Source organism: Macaca fascicularis, chromosome 2, assembly GCF_037993035.2.
Source record: "Macaca fascicularis isolate 582-1 chromosome 2, T2T-MFA8v1.1".
NCBI lineage: Eukaryota > Metazoa > Chordata > Mammalia > Primates > Cercopithecidae > Macaca > Macaca fascicularis.
In genome coordinates this window covers 174,242,195-174,256,822 of record NC_088376.1, presented here as the reverse complement: position 1 = coordinate 174,256,822, position 14,628 = coordinate 174,242,195, and the positions used below count along the sequence as shown (strand labels likewise).

The following is a 14,628-nucleotide window of genomic DNA, read 5'->3' as shown; positions in this document are numbered from 1 at the left end:
AACACAGAGCTTTCTCACTGGGTAGGATAAGATCATAAGCCTTTTTTGTCTCTTAAAGGTCTTTTTTTTTTTTTTTTAATTCTTTTTCCATGTGAAAATTTCTCCAGCAAGTATAAGATCTGGGCTGCAGGCACACCCCCTCACACACAAAATCTGCTTTTACGACTACTCTTAACATTGAATTCTTTAACATTAGATAATTTTCAAGTCATTAGTTTATATCAAGAATGATTTGCTTATCGCTCTTTTGGTTTCTTTTTACAACACATAATGATGAAAATCCTGTATAACCACACAGTAAATGCTAATCTCTTTGATGATCTATTTAATACTTGTAATTTGCAGGGCAATTAAGATGCAATGTGATAGAAAGTCTTGTGATTTGACTATTTAGCTAAATTAGGTTGGTGGTTTAGGAATTAGGATGGGAGGAATGAGGGAAAATTGGTAAAATACCTGCCTCAAAGCAATCAGGCTCTTAGCTGTAGGGCAAATGTAAAAAAGAAGCTTTTATAGCATTTATTCATTCAATAAATATTCACTCAACAAATAGGCACTGTGCTAGACAATTGCAAAGTAAGTTTGCTGATTACCAATCCCAAGGGAGGATGTAAAATAGCAAAGGGTCATTATTATGCCAACCACCAGGAATAGGGGTCTGAGCGCTTCAGCCCACTGTGTCTTGGGTTGCACATTTACTACTTTGCCTGAGCCTGGTGAGACAAAACACACAATGAGTTACATAAAGTGAGCTTATTACTTACCGATACTCAGCAAAGGACAACCAAAGTCTAAGACACATTAGGAGCTAGTTCCCCAAGATTCAGAAAAGCTGCCCAAGGTGGATGGAAACTCATCTTCCTGTTCCCCACCTGCACTGCAACTGAAGGACCCCAGAAAGCAGCCCACCTTTGGGTTTATCCCTAAGGGGCAACATGATATGCTGGACTAAAGCACTGAAGGATATCCTGTTTCTATGAGAAGACTAGAATAGAACCTAGGCTGTTCCAGCCGATTCTTCTTTATCTCTGAAGGTTGCATTTCCAGCACATTCTCCAGTTATTTTGAAAAATTAGAAGTGAGAAAGGAAGGGCCAGTTTGATGTAAAGTCACTCAGATAACTGTCCTGCAACAACAAAGATACAAAGATGGAAAGGCATGAATCTTTTCCTTAAGGATTTATAAAATAGTCTATTGTCTATTGTAACAAATCTCCAGTTAGGCAAAATTTGAATATACAATGCAAATTTTTTCTATATAAAAGGGTTGATATTTTAATTCACAAGTTTATGTATATACTTTATATTTTGTCTATTTCTCTTGATTATGTGGTTTGGGAACCAAAATCACTTTTGTAAAGGGACATGGAAACTCCACAAACAAATCAATAAGCAAACTAAAAACTATCTCACTCCATTAAATGTTAAAACAGGGCAAGTGAAAATAAGGTCTATGTTTCTTAGGTGGGGCTTGCATTACTGATGCCTCTTCAGTTCCAACATCATTTGTGGCCACAGAGGAAGGAAATAAACTTCCATCGCACTGAGTTCTCTGTTGCACTCTCTCCCCACTCCTGTTCAATACTGGCTTATGTTGGAAGGGAAAGGAATTGCTTCTCTCATTGTATTTCTCTGTTTCCCCATTCCCTGCCCTTCCTGCAATAGTAGGTCAGAAACATGATCACTTTAAGGAGACCGTAGCGTTTAAATCAAGCAGAAAGTCAAATACACACTTTCTGCTATTTATCCTTGGGTCACTTTCTTTCTCATTTAAAACATAATTCTTGTCTTTTGGTTTGTATTGGAAGGATAACACTGTGAGACTATCATGGGTCTGAGATCCAGGCAATTCTGGATTTTAAACAGACTTGGAATTAGTGGATTCGCAGTCTTGGGGGAAATGAGCATTGGTGAAATTTGGTTTTATCATTTGAAGAATAAGGTTTGTAATATAATACTTTATTTATGGAGCGTACTTGACTAAAAAGCTGCTGCTTTATTGAATAAAAATTAATGTCTCTGAAAATTCCTGCCCACTTGCAGTATGTTCACACCCTAATTCAAGAAAGCAGGTCAGGTTCACAATTACATTAAGCTTATCATGACTCCTCAGTTTTCAGGGTCTCTCTCAAAAAGCTTAGGACACATTTCCAGCAGCTTTTCATGAACTGCTTCTGGGGGACACTGGAGGTGCTTTTATCATAAAACATTAATTCAGCTCAGCTACTCTTCTACTTTCAGGTGATTTCTTGATTTTCTGGAGCTCTGCAGGGTGGGGATCTTCTGTATTTCCCTTCTTTGCTAACTATGCTACCTAAATATAACTAGTCTCATCTGTCCTCTTGACCTGTTCTCAAGGTTGAAAATCCTGATGACAACAGAACTCTTGGGCGCCTTTCCCTGACATCTCAGACGTCCAAGTGGCTGTGCAGTTGAGGCCTTCACTAGACCCAGAAGACGTGTCTCTATGTCTTCCAGCCTCCTGTTTGTTTCAATGTACAAATAATCATACCCCAAGCCCCAACCCTGTATAACTGCAAGAACTCTGGTCCCTTTCCTAAGTAATTCTGAGAATCTCGGGGTTCCCCAAACCTTATTCTTGGCTGCCCCCTTGTCACCTCTAGCTCCGTCACTGCTCTCGGATTCTCTGTCATTTTAGAAATCATCATGCTGGCAGTTCTTTCCAGTATCTTTTCTGCCAAACTTTGGCAAAAGACCCTTCTTTTGAAGTGCTCTAAAGCACTGGGAATGTGAGCTCATTGTGCTTAACAGACTTTATAAAGAAATACGCATATTAGAGAGGCACTTGAACACTAATCAACAGAATGAGAATTTAGTGTTGGGTATCATGGCTATGAGCATCCATTAACAAGCACTTCAGAGACAACACTGCTGGATTCGCTTCTCAGCCTCAGTCACACGAAATAGTGCTAGGGTTTACACTCTTCCTCTGGATCAGGGTTCTCTATTTGGTGCCCTCCTACACCAAGTTCAAGACATCTACACCCATATCACAGCCCATGCCAGAGAAAGCAAAAATGTAATAAGCATCTATGCATCACTCTGCCAACGTTTCCTTTTTTCTTCTGCATTGTTACTTTTTCTGTCCCTTTTGTATCATTCCTACCAATATATAAACAGACTGTATTGTTTATACATTTAAAAAACCAACCATCTCCTTGAAACTAGATTGTGTGGTAGCTCATGCCTATAATCTCAGCACTTTGGGAGGCTGAAGTGGGCAGATCATGAGGTCAAGAGATTGAGACCATCCTGGCCAACATAGTGAAACTCTGTCTCAACTAAAAATACAAAAATTTGCTGGGCATGGTGTCATGTGCCTGTAGTCCCAGCTACTCAGGAGAATCACTTGAACCCGGGAGGCGGAGGTTGCAGTGATCCAAGATCACACCACTGCACTCCAGCCTGGGCGACAGAGCAAGACTCCATCTAAAAAAAAAAAAAAACGAACAAACAAAAAACAGAAAAAAAACTAGATTGTCTTACAACTACCTCTTCACTGCTCTTTTCTCTTTTACAAGAAAACTTGAAAGTTCCCTCTATATTCTCTCCATATTTGCTGGCTTTTCTTCCTCTTCTTTCTTGAACCTACTGTATGCCATAGGTCCTCACTAATACACCGGCTCTGCTCTTGCCAAGGTTACCATGATCAAATCTCGGTTTCAGCTTGCTGAGTCCCTCTGCAGCATTTGACACCCTGACACTCTCTACTTGAAACACCTGATTCTCTGGGCTCTGAGCCACCTCCCTCTTTGGTTTTCCTCTTCTCTTACCAGCAGCCCCTTCTCCTTTGCTGGTTTCTGAATCTTGAACATCAGAGTGCCCAGGGCCTCATTCCATAAATAATATCATCCTCTCTCATGGCTTTAAACATCTACATGCTTTCAGGGCCCAAGCTTACATCTTCGCCTATTCAGAGTAACAACTATGAAGCAAGTCAGGTTAGCAATTACCAAAACCAACTTCTGATATATCCCGAAGCTTGTCCTTTCCCATATCTGGCAACTTCTCAGACCCTTAAAATAGATTTATTTAATTTTGTGACAAAGTCTTTCAATTTTATTTGGATGTTGGAATCCTGCATTTGTATTCTAGAACTTGGGAGCTGAAAAGAACAATAGAGATCAACTAGTTTAATATTCTCATTTTTTAAGTAAGACAATCTAAACAGAGAATTTAAGTCCAAGGTGATCAGGTAAAAGTAGTGATTTTTTTTTTTTTTTTGAGGCAGAGTCTCTCTCTGACTCCCAGGTTGGAGTGCAGTGGCGCAGCATCGGCTTACTGCAATCTCTGCCTCCTGGGTTCACGCCAGATTTTTTTTAAATTTGAATTTAGTTATTTAAATGGACTTGGATCGCAAACTACTTGAGGAATTTTATGAAAGACCTAATAAATAATAAATACAAATATAAAATGTAAAAAATAGGAACTAGAAAAAATATAAATGAAAGCACAGAGTCTGGACCATAGTAATAGATACAATTAATGTATTTTTCTTAATTTTGGAGTGTCAGTAAATGTACTAATTGGTTAAGAGAATTATTTCAGGCATGTTCAGAACAATGGAGAGTCTGATCTGGCTGAAAACTCAGAGGCACACTAGCCTCTCAGATATGAGTTCAATTATTAATTTATTTTTAAAAGTAATTAATCATCCACATAAAACACTGCCACACATTTGCTCCTGAGGTTTATTACACATTTATAACAGGCTGGAGCTATTTGGCATTGCCAAGAATATATTTTTTAATTTGTTTGTTAGGCAGTTGCTCCTGAATAATAGTTTGAGATGATTAATCATTTGAGATGGGCCTGTAGACACAGGACACTGCATTATAAATCATATCTTATTTTCATTCATGGGAATAAAACAATATTCATTTTCTGGACATGATTTATCATTTGCAAGTTGTATCTGCTATCTATGTGGGCTAGGAAAATGGATGGATTGTCTTATTAAAAATTCTTCACCTTTTGCTATTATATTCTTGGCATGGAGAAAACTCATGAGCAGGGACTACTTGATATCCAAATATTAAGCTGTATTGAATTACTGGACGGAAAAAAGGTTACAGATGAGTTCCTTTGTTATCAGATGAGTGAAGTGTATGCCCATGTCTGAGCTTTTCAAGCCATTTCATACAGGTATCATTTGAACTGTTATTATTTTTTATTACCTACTTACTATTTACATATACTCTGTCTTTTTTTCAGTAGCATGGGGAGTAATACAGCTGTTATGCCTTGAGATAAGAGTCCTTTTGTTTTTCTTTTGATGAAATTCCCTCCAGCTTTCAGTGACATGTAATCTCAAAGTTAAAGCAGTTGGTACTATTTTATGAAATGCCACTCTCACCACCTGATAAGTTCCTCAGTTCCCAGACTGCCATTGTGAAATCTGGTCACTAGGGCCATCATCAATGGTAGGATGACATTGGTAGAATGACAGTCTGGTGACAATGGTAGGATGTATACTGTAATTCTAATAGCATTACTCACGTGAGGCTGGAAGGAACTTTAATCAGCTAGCAAGAGCAAATAGCTGTGTATTCCTGTCAGTTCTCTTGACTTGGGGGAGGGGGAGACATAAAAACTATGGTCCCTGTATAGTATCTAGACTGTTTCCCTAGAGCCTTTGAATTGTATCACCCTCTGAATAACTTCCTCATGATGTGGACTGAGCACAGGGCTTTAGGACTAAACTTGCTGTACAATCCTAGCACTTCCAGTTACTGTGTATCCGTGGACAATGTCATTAACCTCTATGAGTTGCAAATACCTTATATGCACAATAGGGATAAAAATATTATTGTCCTGAGGGTTGAATGAGCACTTGCGTAGAGAAAAGTTTCATAATTGGTAGTTGTTGCTGACAGTTGAGATAAGCCTAGGGAGAGTAAATTAATTTATGTGAATCTCAGGGTTCTCCTGTGTAAAGCAGGGAAGAATACTACTACTTTTGGAGAATTTTCTTTGTGAGTTTTTGATCTAATGTATGTAAAACACCTAACTCAGCATCTGGACATAATAGGTGATCAATCATTTTATTGCATCTGCTAACCTCAGTCTGTAATACTCAGAAAACATAATTTTAAGAGACTGTTTGGACTGATATTCTGGGTGAGTAAAGAGGCAGTACATTGTACAATAAAGAGCATGGATTACTTGGGTTCTAATTCCAGTTCTGCTCCTTATTAGTCTTGTAATCTTGAACAAGTGATATAACCTCTCTGTGCCTCAGATTTCTTATCTGCCTACGGGGGATGATATAGCACCTATGTTGGAATTGAGAGAATTAAATGAACAAACATATGACATATACTCGATGTAGCACCTAATACACAGTTACTATTGAATAAGTATTTGCTATCATTATTCCCTGTAAGAAGGTCCAAAAACCAACTTTTTAAATTTACACGAAACACACATACACATACATACATGCAGGCATGTGTTCACTCACTTGCACAGGAACACACCTACCGTGGTTGGCTAGGGGTAACCAAGAATAGGCAATAGTTCACTTAATATTGAATTTAGCTGAGAAATCAGTTATGAATTATGTGAAAAGTGGAATCTAATAAGGTAAATTATTTTTCCTTGTTATAGGGATGATGAGTATTATATTGAAGATGCACCAATTTATGGTAACTTAGATGATATGATTTCAGGTAAGTTTTCCATAAATTAAATTTATAAATAAATCAAGTAAATCACACTTGGTTTCACAAAATAATTTAAGTAGCACTTTAAAAAAATCACAATCACACTTAGCTATCCCAGTGGTAACCATCAATTCAAGTACTTTTGGTATATTAATTAGGCCATATTTCCAAAGCTGCATATTGTAAGCTGTATTACAATAGCCACTCTAAATCAACATCCTGTTTTTCTACATTCTCTTCATTTCACTCTAGTAGTCATGAGAATACAGGAAGACTCTATTACCATGAATTTCGACACACACCGAATTCTATGAAATAAAGCTATTTCTAGGACAGAAAGTTGTCCACAGAAACAGTGCTTTGTGCTCAGTATACAAAAGCAAATGTATAGTGAATAGCATGGAACAATGAACAGTTTCCTTGGTTTCTCATATTTTAAATAGAGAATGTAGGGCTGGATTGATGGCAGGTGGGAGAAAGAAGAACCAAATTGTTGCTGAGTGATTTATATATTTATTTTGTTCATATGTAATAAGTGCTCTTGAATTCCCAGCATCCCTTATCACTTGTATCATCCCGGACACCTAAAAATAAAACATCCCTACATTTCTCAAAACAGATAACCTTGGTCTGATCCTAGAGTTCTGATGATAGAAGATAGAAGCTACCAGCCTTTCCCTGCAAGTACTCATTCAATACATCAGAGGAGACTTAGGGGTTAAATCCTATTGAACTCCAAGTTTTGAACACAGAGACATCAAGTAATGTACAAAATTTATCTAAAAATCTATGTATTAAAGCACTATGGAATCATACTAAAGTTAGAAATGTGGGAATTCTCTTTTGTATGATTCAAAAATTTATTTTTATCTTTCCTTTCATTGTAGAGTGCCCTCTAGTGCTCGATAATTTGTCCCCATTTCACTTTGGAGAATCATGTTGGCCACCTGTAATATTTGACTACTCGAATTCTTATGTATTCTGATGACTCTAAACCCATCATACTTGTTACTTCCATACTTAAGTGAGCCCAGGTGCCACTTGCACTCATTCTGATTTAGCAGGTCCAGGCTAAGGCTTAGAGATCTGCTACTTAACATCCCAGGTGATTCTGATGCAGATTTTCCATGGACCACGATTTGAGAAACACCACTCTACATACCCTTTCTCAGGGTGTTGCTTTTCAAAAAGAGCTCAATGATTATTAAGTTGCTTTTGTTATAGTAAATATATCTTTTTCTCTCTGAGGGTCAAACTGGTACCATCCACATTTCTGCCAGGTTACTGGTCATTCAATGAGTCACTACTTCACTTTCTTCTTCCTTTTAAATGGACATATCTGGGGGAAGAAAGGTATGGATGATTCAAAAAGGTATGGATGATTCATCCTGTAGGATGAAATGAGTACAGATCTGCTGGCTGCTGAACACTGTACAAAAGCCCCAAATACTAAGGACAAGCATTGTGCAGTCCCAGACCCTTAGGCAGTCTGACTGAGATGTCCTGTCACTGATTGATGGGACAAAAGTCATAATATAAACCTTCTTTCTCAAAATGAGGATGTTGGACTTGAAACATCCCTGAGTAAAACTCCTTACTCAAGGAATGAATTTCAAAATTGTAATCACCGATGTATGTGTACTGTGCTTTGTGGCACCATGCACCATTTGCAGTCTATCTTAAATAGAGAGTACAGGCAATCCTTTAACTTGTGAGATCTCTATAACATTTAAATGGTAGTTTAAGACTGTAAAGTCCTGCAATGGTACAAGAAAATTCATATGATCTAGTTCTTATGCCAAGGATTTATTTTTATCTTACTAACCCTGTAGCTCAAGAGACTTCACGGCTTAATCTGCAGGTAACAGTTTGGGCTTCCTTACTTCTTTGTATCTCCACCAAAAACACTAGTTAAGTAATTCTTGGGCAGTTAATATTTACAGTCAAATGTTGTTTAGATCATGTATTTTTATTCATACTAGTATTTTTAAATTTTCTATCATGAGTCACAATCTTTTTAATTCCCAAGAACCAATGGATGAAAATTGCTATGAACAAATGAAAGCCCGACCAGAGAAATCTGTAAGTGAAAGGCACGAAGCCACCCCATCTGCACAGGTGAGTTTTGTTTTCTGTTTCCATATTTGCACATTTCAAGAGCATAAGAGTAGTACATTATGATACACATCTGAAATAGCCTGTTAGAAATTTTGCAATCAATCGGGTATCAAGTTCTGGGAACTGACTCTAACTCAGAATCATGTAAACAGAACTCAAACCATATTCCAAGAGTCAAAATTGTACACAATCACAAAGGCAATAGATTTTAAAATTGTACACAATCACAAAGGCAATCTATTAAGCTTTTTCTTTCTGATTGAAAATTTTGTGTGTATCACAGAGATCATATCATACAGAAGTTGACACATGGATAATGCTTACAAGACCTAAATGTCAGAAATTCAAAAGACAGAGCTGGGGTAGGGAGAGGGAGACCTTTAGTTATAAGATAAATTAGCTAGATACAAAACATCATATCCCTATTTTAAAAGGCAAATGACTTTCAATTTTAATGCAAGTCCTATGGCTGTGGTCTTACCGCAAGAGATTGCAAAATATACACACAGTTTATGTGGAGGTAGGCAGGACAAAAACGTAAAGAGAAACATAAAAAAACAGGAAGAAATGGCTAGTTTCTCTTTTTCCTACCACAATTTGTTCAACCTCTTCAGTTTTAGTTCTAACTTTACTAAAAGCCATTAGAAATTTTTAGCCTGCATGCTCTTGAAATGCTACACATTTCAATTAAAATAGTCTTTCTTCTCCTCTCAGATCCTGTCTTGTTACTGCCTAGACATAGTAATAGAACCAGCATTTCCTAAGCAATTTTTATGTGTTGGTCTTGTATTATGTGCTTTATGTGCATTATCTCCTTAGATTCCTATGAGGGAGGCAGCATTATCATTCCCATTTGACAAATGCTCACAAAGGATGAAAACTTGCCCTAGAACACTTAGGTACTAAGTAAGTAGACAGAATCCAAACTTAGTCCTATCTTACAGAACATTCTCTTCCCTAAAATGACTCACATCTTGAAAATTTCCCAGTGAAGTAGAAGTTTGCTCTTTTTCTTCAGATAAATCCCCTAATAAATCAGATTTTTAAACTTTTTTTTTTTTTTTTGAGACAGAGTTTTGCTCTTTGTTGCCCAGGCTGGAGTGTAATGGCACAGTCTCAGCTCACTGCAACTCTGCCTCCCAGATTCAAGAGATTCTCCTGCCTCAGCCTCCCAAGTAGCTGGGATTACAGGTGCCTGCCACCATGCCCAGCTAATTTTTGTATTTTTAGTAGAGACAGGGTTTCACCATGTTGGTCAGGCTGGTTGCAAACTCCTGACCCCAGTGATCCACCTGCCTCGGCCTCCCAAAGTGCTGGGATTACCAGCGTGAGCCACCGCACCTGGCCGAATATTTTTTAACTAAGAAACCAAGATGTAGTAGGGTTTGGGAAAAATATAGTCACCAAATCTGTCATCTAATGTTTAGTTAATTATAAAATATAGTTTAGATAAACATATGGAAAACCTGCATGATATAATATGATTTGCTAAATCCATGATAATAAAAAGAAAACCTCTCAAATAAGGTTAAAATACACTATATTATCTGAAGTTTAGAGATTCACAGCACTTTAGTTACAAAAGTATTGAGAATTCTGAATAGAAGTTACTATTTCATACACGTCAATTGTACAGGGTAGCTTTATTTGAGCTGCATCTGGCTTTCACTCAAGTGAAAATTATGCAAAGCCTTAAAATGTCTTTAAAGTCTGATTTTTTATAAATTATATATTTAAAGGTATTTCCAAGAAAATTACTCTTTTCTATTATACTATTCTCATAAATTTAGTTTCACAAATTAGAGGTAATCTCTTTGTATTTGCTCAATTTCATTTCACTACAGTGATTATTATCATAAAAAAACACTACCCAGTTTGCTACTACAATGCTTACTTTGTTACTTTGGTCAAAATCTAGGATATTATGCATAAAGCTTGATAGACAAAGTGTTTCTTCATTGGAAAAAATGTAAATAGGCCCCTTGGCCTTTGAAAATGATGTGTACAGTTCAGAAATTGTAATTTTAGTATCTCAGTCTTCTATTAACTAGGAAGAGTTAATCAGAAAGCCTAGTAATAAAGTTAGTTCACAAGAGTTCCCAAATCCTAAAGCATTTGAAAAACACAAGTGTGAGCTTGCTCCTCTTCTCTTCATGTCCAAATCTCTAATCAATCTTTTCCTCCTCCAGAGGCATCCTCTCTCCTTTCCAAAGCCAATGCTCTTATTCATGATCTTGACCCTTTCTCCTAATTATTTCAGGATCTTGTACTTTCAATTATCTAATTTTTCTCCAGTTCCCATTTTTTAAATGAATCATTATTGTTTGCCTACCAATATGTGAAAATCCCTCCAATATTAAAAAAAAAAAAAAAACCTTACTTGAACTGTTTTTCCTTCTAATTTTTAAACGGATTCTTAGCTTCTTCCTCTATTGTTTTGATTTCTTTTGATAGATAGACATTCATTTACCCTGGCTATGTGTTTTCCACCCATGCACTTAACTAACACTGCAATGTGGAAGTCTCCAGTGACTATTAAACATACAATTTATTTTCCTTTCTTAGGACTCACATTCTTTAACTCTGTAGCACTTGATAAAGTTGACCAAGTGTTGACCACACATGCATTATTTGGAATGCTTTCACTTATAAATAAAGAAAACAGGTTGAGATTAAATTAGAAATAACTTGACGACGGTATATGGCAGTGGGAAGAAAATAGAGCATGGATCCAGTTAGGCAGCTATTACAGTTTTTCCAGAAATGAGGATTTTAAGAATAAAAAGCTAGACAAAAAACGACAACAAAAAAATCACACGGCCCAGCGCGGTGACTCATACCTGTAATCCCAGCACTTTGGGAGGCCGAGGCGGGCAGATCACCTGAGGTCAAGCGTTCGAGACCAGCCTGACCAACATGGCGAAACTCCGTCTCTACTAAAAATACAAAAATTAGCTGGGTGTGGTGGTGGGCACCTGTAATCCCAGCTACTTGGGAGGCTGAGGCAGGAGAATTGCTTGAACCTGGGAGGCAGAAGTTGCAGTGAGCCGAGATCGCACCACTACACTCCAGCCTGGGCAACAAGAGCGAAACTCCATCTCAAAAAACATGCACGCACACACACACACACACACACACATATACAAAGCAGGGGGTATAAATAGGACGATTTTTTCTATCTGGCAGAGAATATAAAACGTTTCACTCTTAGCATGAAAACAAGTGCCAATGGGGAGATGCTTACTTATGCAATAGAAATATTGTTAATCCAAATGTTATTTCTTCACTCTATCCCTGCAAATCAATACAATTTTGGCCCAGTCTTAAAGAGTAATGCTTAATACATAAATCTTTGTTTTGTTCAATGGCTATCTTAAAGTTTTAGTCTACAACTTTTCATAATTACAATGCTACCTTACTTTTGGACAGTAGTTATAGCTTCCATGTACATTATCTCTATGTACTAACCATAACCACACTATGATGATTTGCATTTTCTAGGCAAGAAAATTGAGGCTCAGAATAGTTTTAAAAACCTGACCAAGATCCCATGATCAGTGTATGGCAGAGCTGGGATTCAGCTGTAGTCTTTCCAATGCCAAATTCAAGGTCTCGCCTTTAGTATGTTGCCTCCCCTAGATAGCCTAGTTTCCTGTCTTTCTTTAGTATTCACCCAGGTCTAATCCAGAGAAGCCCATTGGGCCCTCTTGGATGTGAATGGATATCTCCAAGACCAACCCAAATGAGCTCCAAAGGGAGCTGGGGAAGCCAGATAAGAAAATAATAGGGAAAGATAAGAAATTTAGTTATTTGCCAGATATCCATCATGTAAGTGAATATGGTTATCTTTATACTTCTGAATCTTAAAAATGTAGAAAGATTGGGGACTTTTATGTACCATTAAATGACCAATTGTTAGGTACTTCTAAAGTAGACCTTGTGATTTGGTAAACTCCTTCCTATCATGCTTATTCCTACTTTAATAAACTGGATTATTGTTACTTGGTAAGAGCAACACAGAGCCAGAACTGCCTTAGGTGGAGGTGGAGGTAGAGGCAGGTAAGAATCAACCTAAAATGTTCATGTACAGTTAGAGTATAAGACACAAATAAAAATCTAGGAAAAAGTTTCATCTAAGCACTTTTTCAACTCAATATGTTGGCTGACTATAGTTTTCTGTTCTGTTTGTTTTTGTTTTTTGTACTGACAAATTTGGCAAAACAAGGTAGGTGAGGCCTAGAAAACAAGTTACTTGGTTTTCATTCACCATAGAAATTTCCAGAAGTCAAGCTAAAGACCAGGCTAACAATGAAAAATTAACATCCCTTTCTTTTAGGCAACCAATGAAACACAGATGTGCTACGCCTCACTCGATCACAGCATTAAGGGGAAGCGCAGAAAGCCCAGAAAACAAAATTCTCATTTCTCAGACAAGGATGGACATGAGCAACTACATGCAATAGATGCCAGCGTTTCTAAGACCACCTTAGTAGACAGTTTCTCTCCAGAAAGTCAGGCAGTAGAGGAAAACATTCATGATGATCCCATCAGACTGTTTGGATTGATCCGTGCTAAGAGAGAACCTATAAACTAGCTGGGCCATGATCTAGCTCAATGATTTGGCTCCTATTGAAGATGGTTGCTAAGAAAACAAGATCCTCAGAGGACACAGAAGGACTTGGCGGCAGGGTGATGACCTGATCATTTGTTGATGGGATGGTGGCTTACCTCTTATTCAGAGCTTACACTTATGCATGCCAAACGTAATGCTGTGAAAATCAGTATTTCAAATAACTTTAAAAATGCTTTACTACTAAAATGTAAAAAATTAATGTGCTCACCTCGGCAGCACATATACTAAAACTTAATAAAACCCAACTTGAAAATTGAGCCTGATAACAAAATTACAAATTCACAATACCTAATACTTAGGGAAATTTTTTAAAAATTTAAGCATGAATGTATTCTGGAACAAGTTAGAATAAAAATAAAGGCCAATCAGTTTTGTTTTAATTCTCCTTTCTCACCAATGGGCAATAGCCCATAATTAAAATAAATTTCTAATTGAAAGGTATAGGAGACATTAAAATGCATTACTAAGAGAAGTAATATAATTTTCTTACAAAGTATTTTTCTCAAAGATAGCTTTACCGTTTTGAAAATTGTCAAATTAATGCATGCTCCTTACAACAGCTAACAAATATCAAAAAGAGTTTAGAAATTCTACTAGCCAGAGATAATCACTTGGAGAAACTTTCTATATATCCTTCTAAATATTTTTCTGGGCATGCTTATGTATGTATATCAGATGTTTCTCTTTTTGTTTTAACCAAAAATGTGGTTTCTTTTGTACACATTACTTAAACTTTCTTTTCACTCAACAATATATTGTGGATTTATTTTCACTGTTGTATTTAATGATATATAAATACACTTATATATCATAATTTTAATGTCTGCATAGCACCCCACTGATAACCAAATCAGAGTTTAAATAATTTTAATAACTTTTTAAAAACAATTTATTGATACAAAAAGCAAGGTTGAGATGACAATGTTTCTTTCAGTAATTAAAAAATACTGCTTCACTGTCTTTTCACTTTGTTTCTGATGAAACATCTACTTTAATACTTTGTCCTTACGTATGATACACGTTATTTTTCTGATTAAGATTTTCCTTATTACTGGTTCTAATTTGATTATTATGTGCCAAGGTATGGTTATTTTTCAAGTGTCTTGTGTTTGGAATTTGTTGAGCTTCTTAGATATATATATTTATAGATTTCATCAAATTTGGGGGGGAAATGACCAATTTTTTTTTTCTG

The 14,628-nt window shown here is 36.7% G+C and overlaps 1 protein-coding gene across 4 annotated transcripts in view; it reads left to right on the top strand.

The window, feature by feature from the left end:
* TRAT1 (T cell receptor associated transmembrane adaptor 1) overlaps window positions 1-14,398 on the top strand; it is a 31,620-nt gene extending 17,222 nt beyond the window's left edge. The window contains exons 4-7 of one of the 4 annotated variants that reach the window (XR_012431832.1): window positions 6,630-6,691; window positions 7,305-7,446; window positions 8,715-8,803; window positions 13,140-13,191. Coding sequence is in view for 2 of the 4 variants with exons in the window: in XM_005548216.5 (XP_005548273.2) it covers window positions 6,630-6,691; window positions 8,715-8,803; window positions 13,140-13,397 (409 nt within the window). In the remaining 2 variants the exon portion in view is untranslated. Of the gene's footprint in view, window positions 1-5,019; window positions 5,166-6,629; window positions 6,692-7,304; window positions 8,804-13,139 lie in introns of all 4 variants that reach the window. The other 3 variants (XM_074033782.1, XR_012431831.1, XM_005548216.5) reach the window with 3 other exon arrangements.
* Window positions 14,399-14,628: the final 230 nt, after the last annotated feature.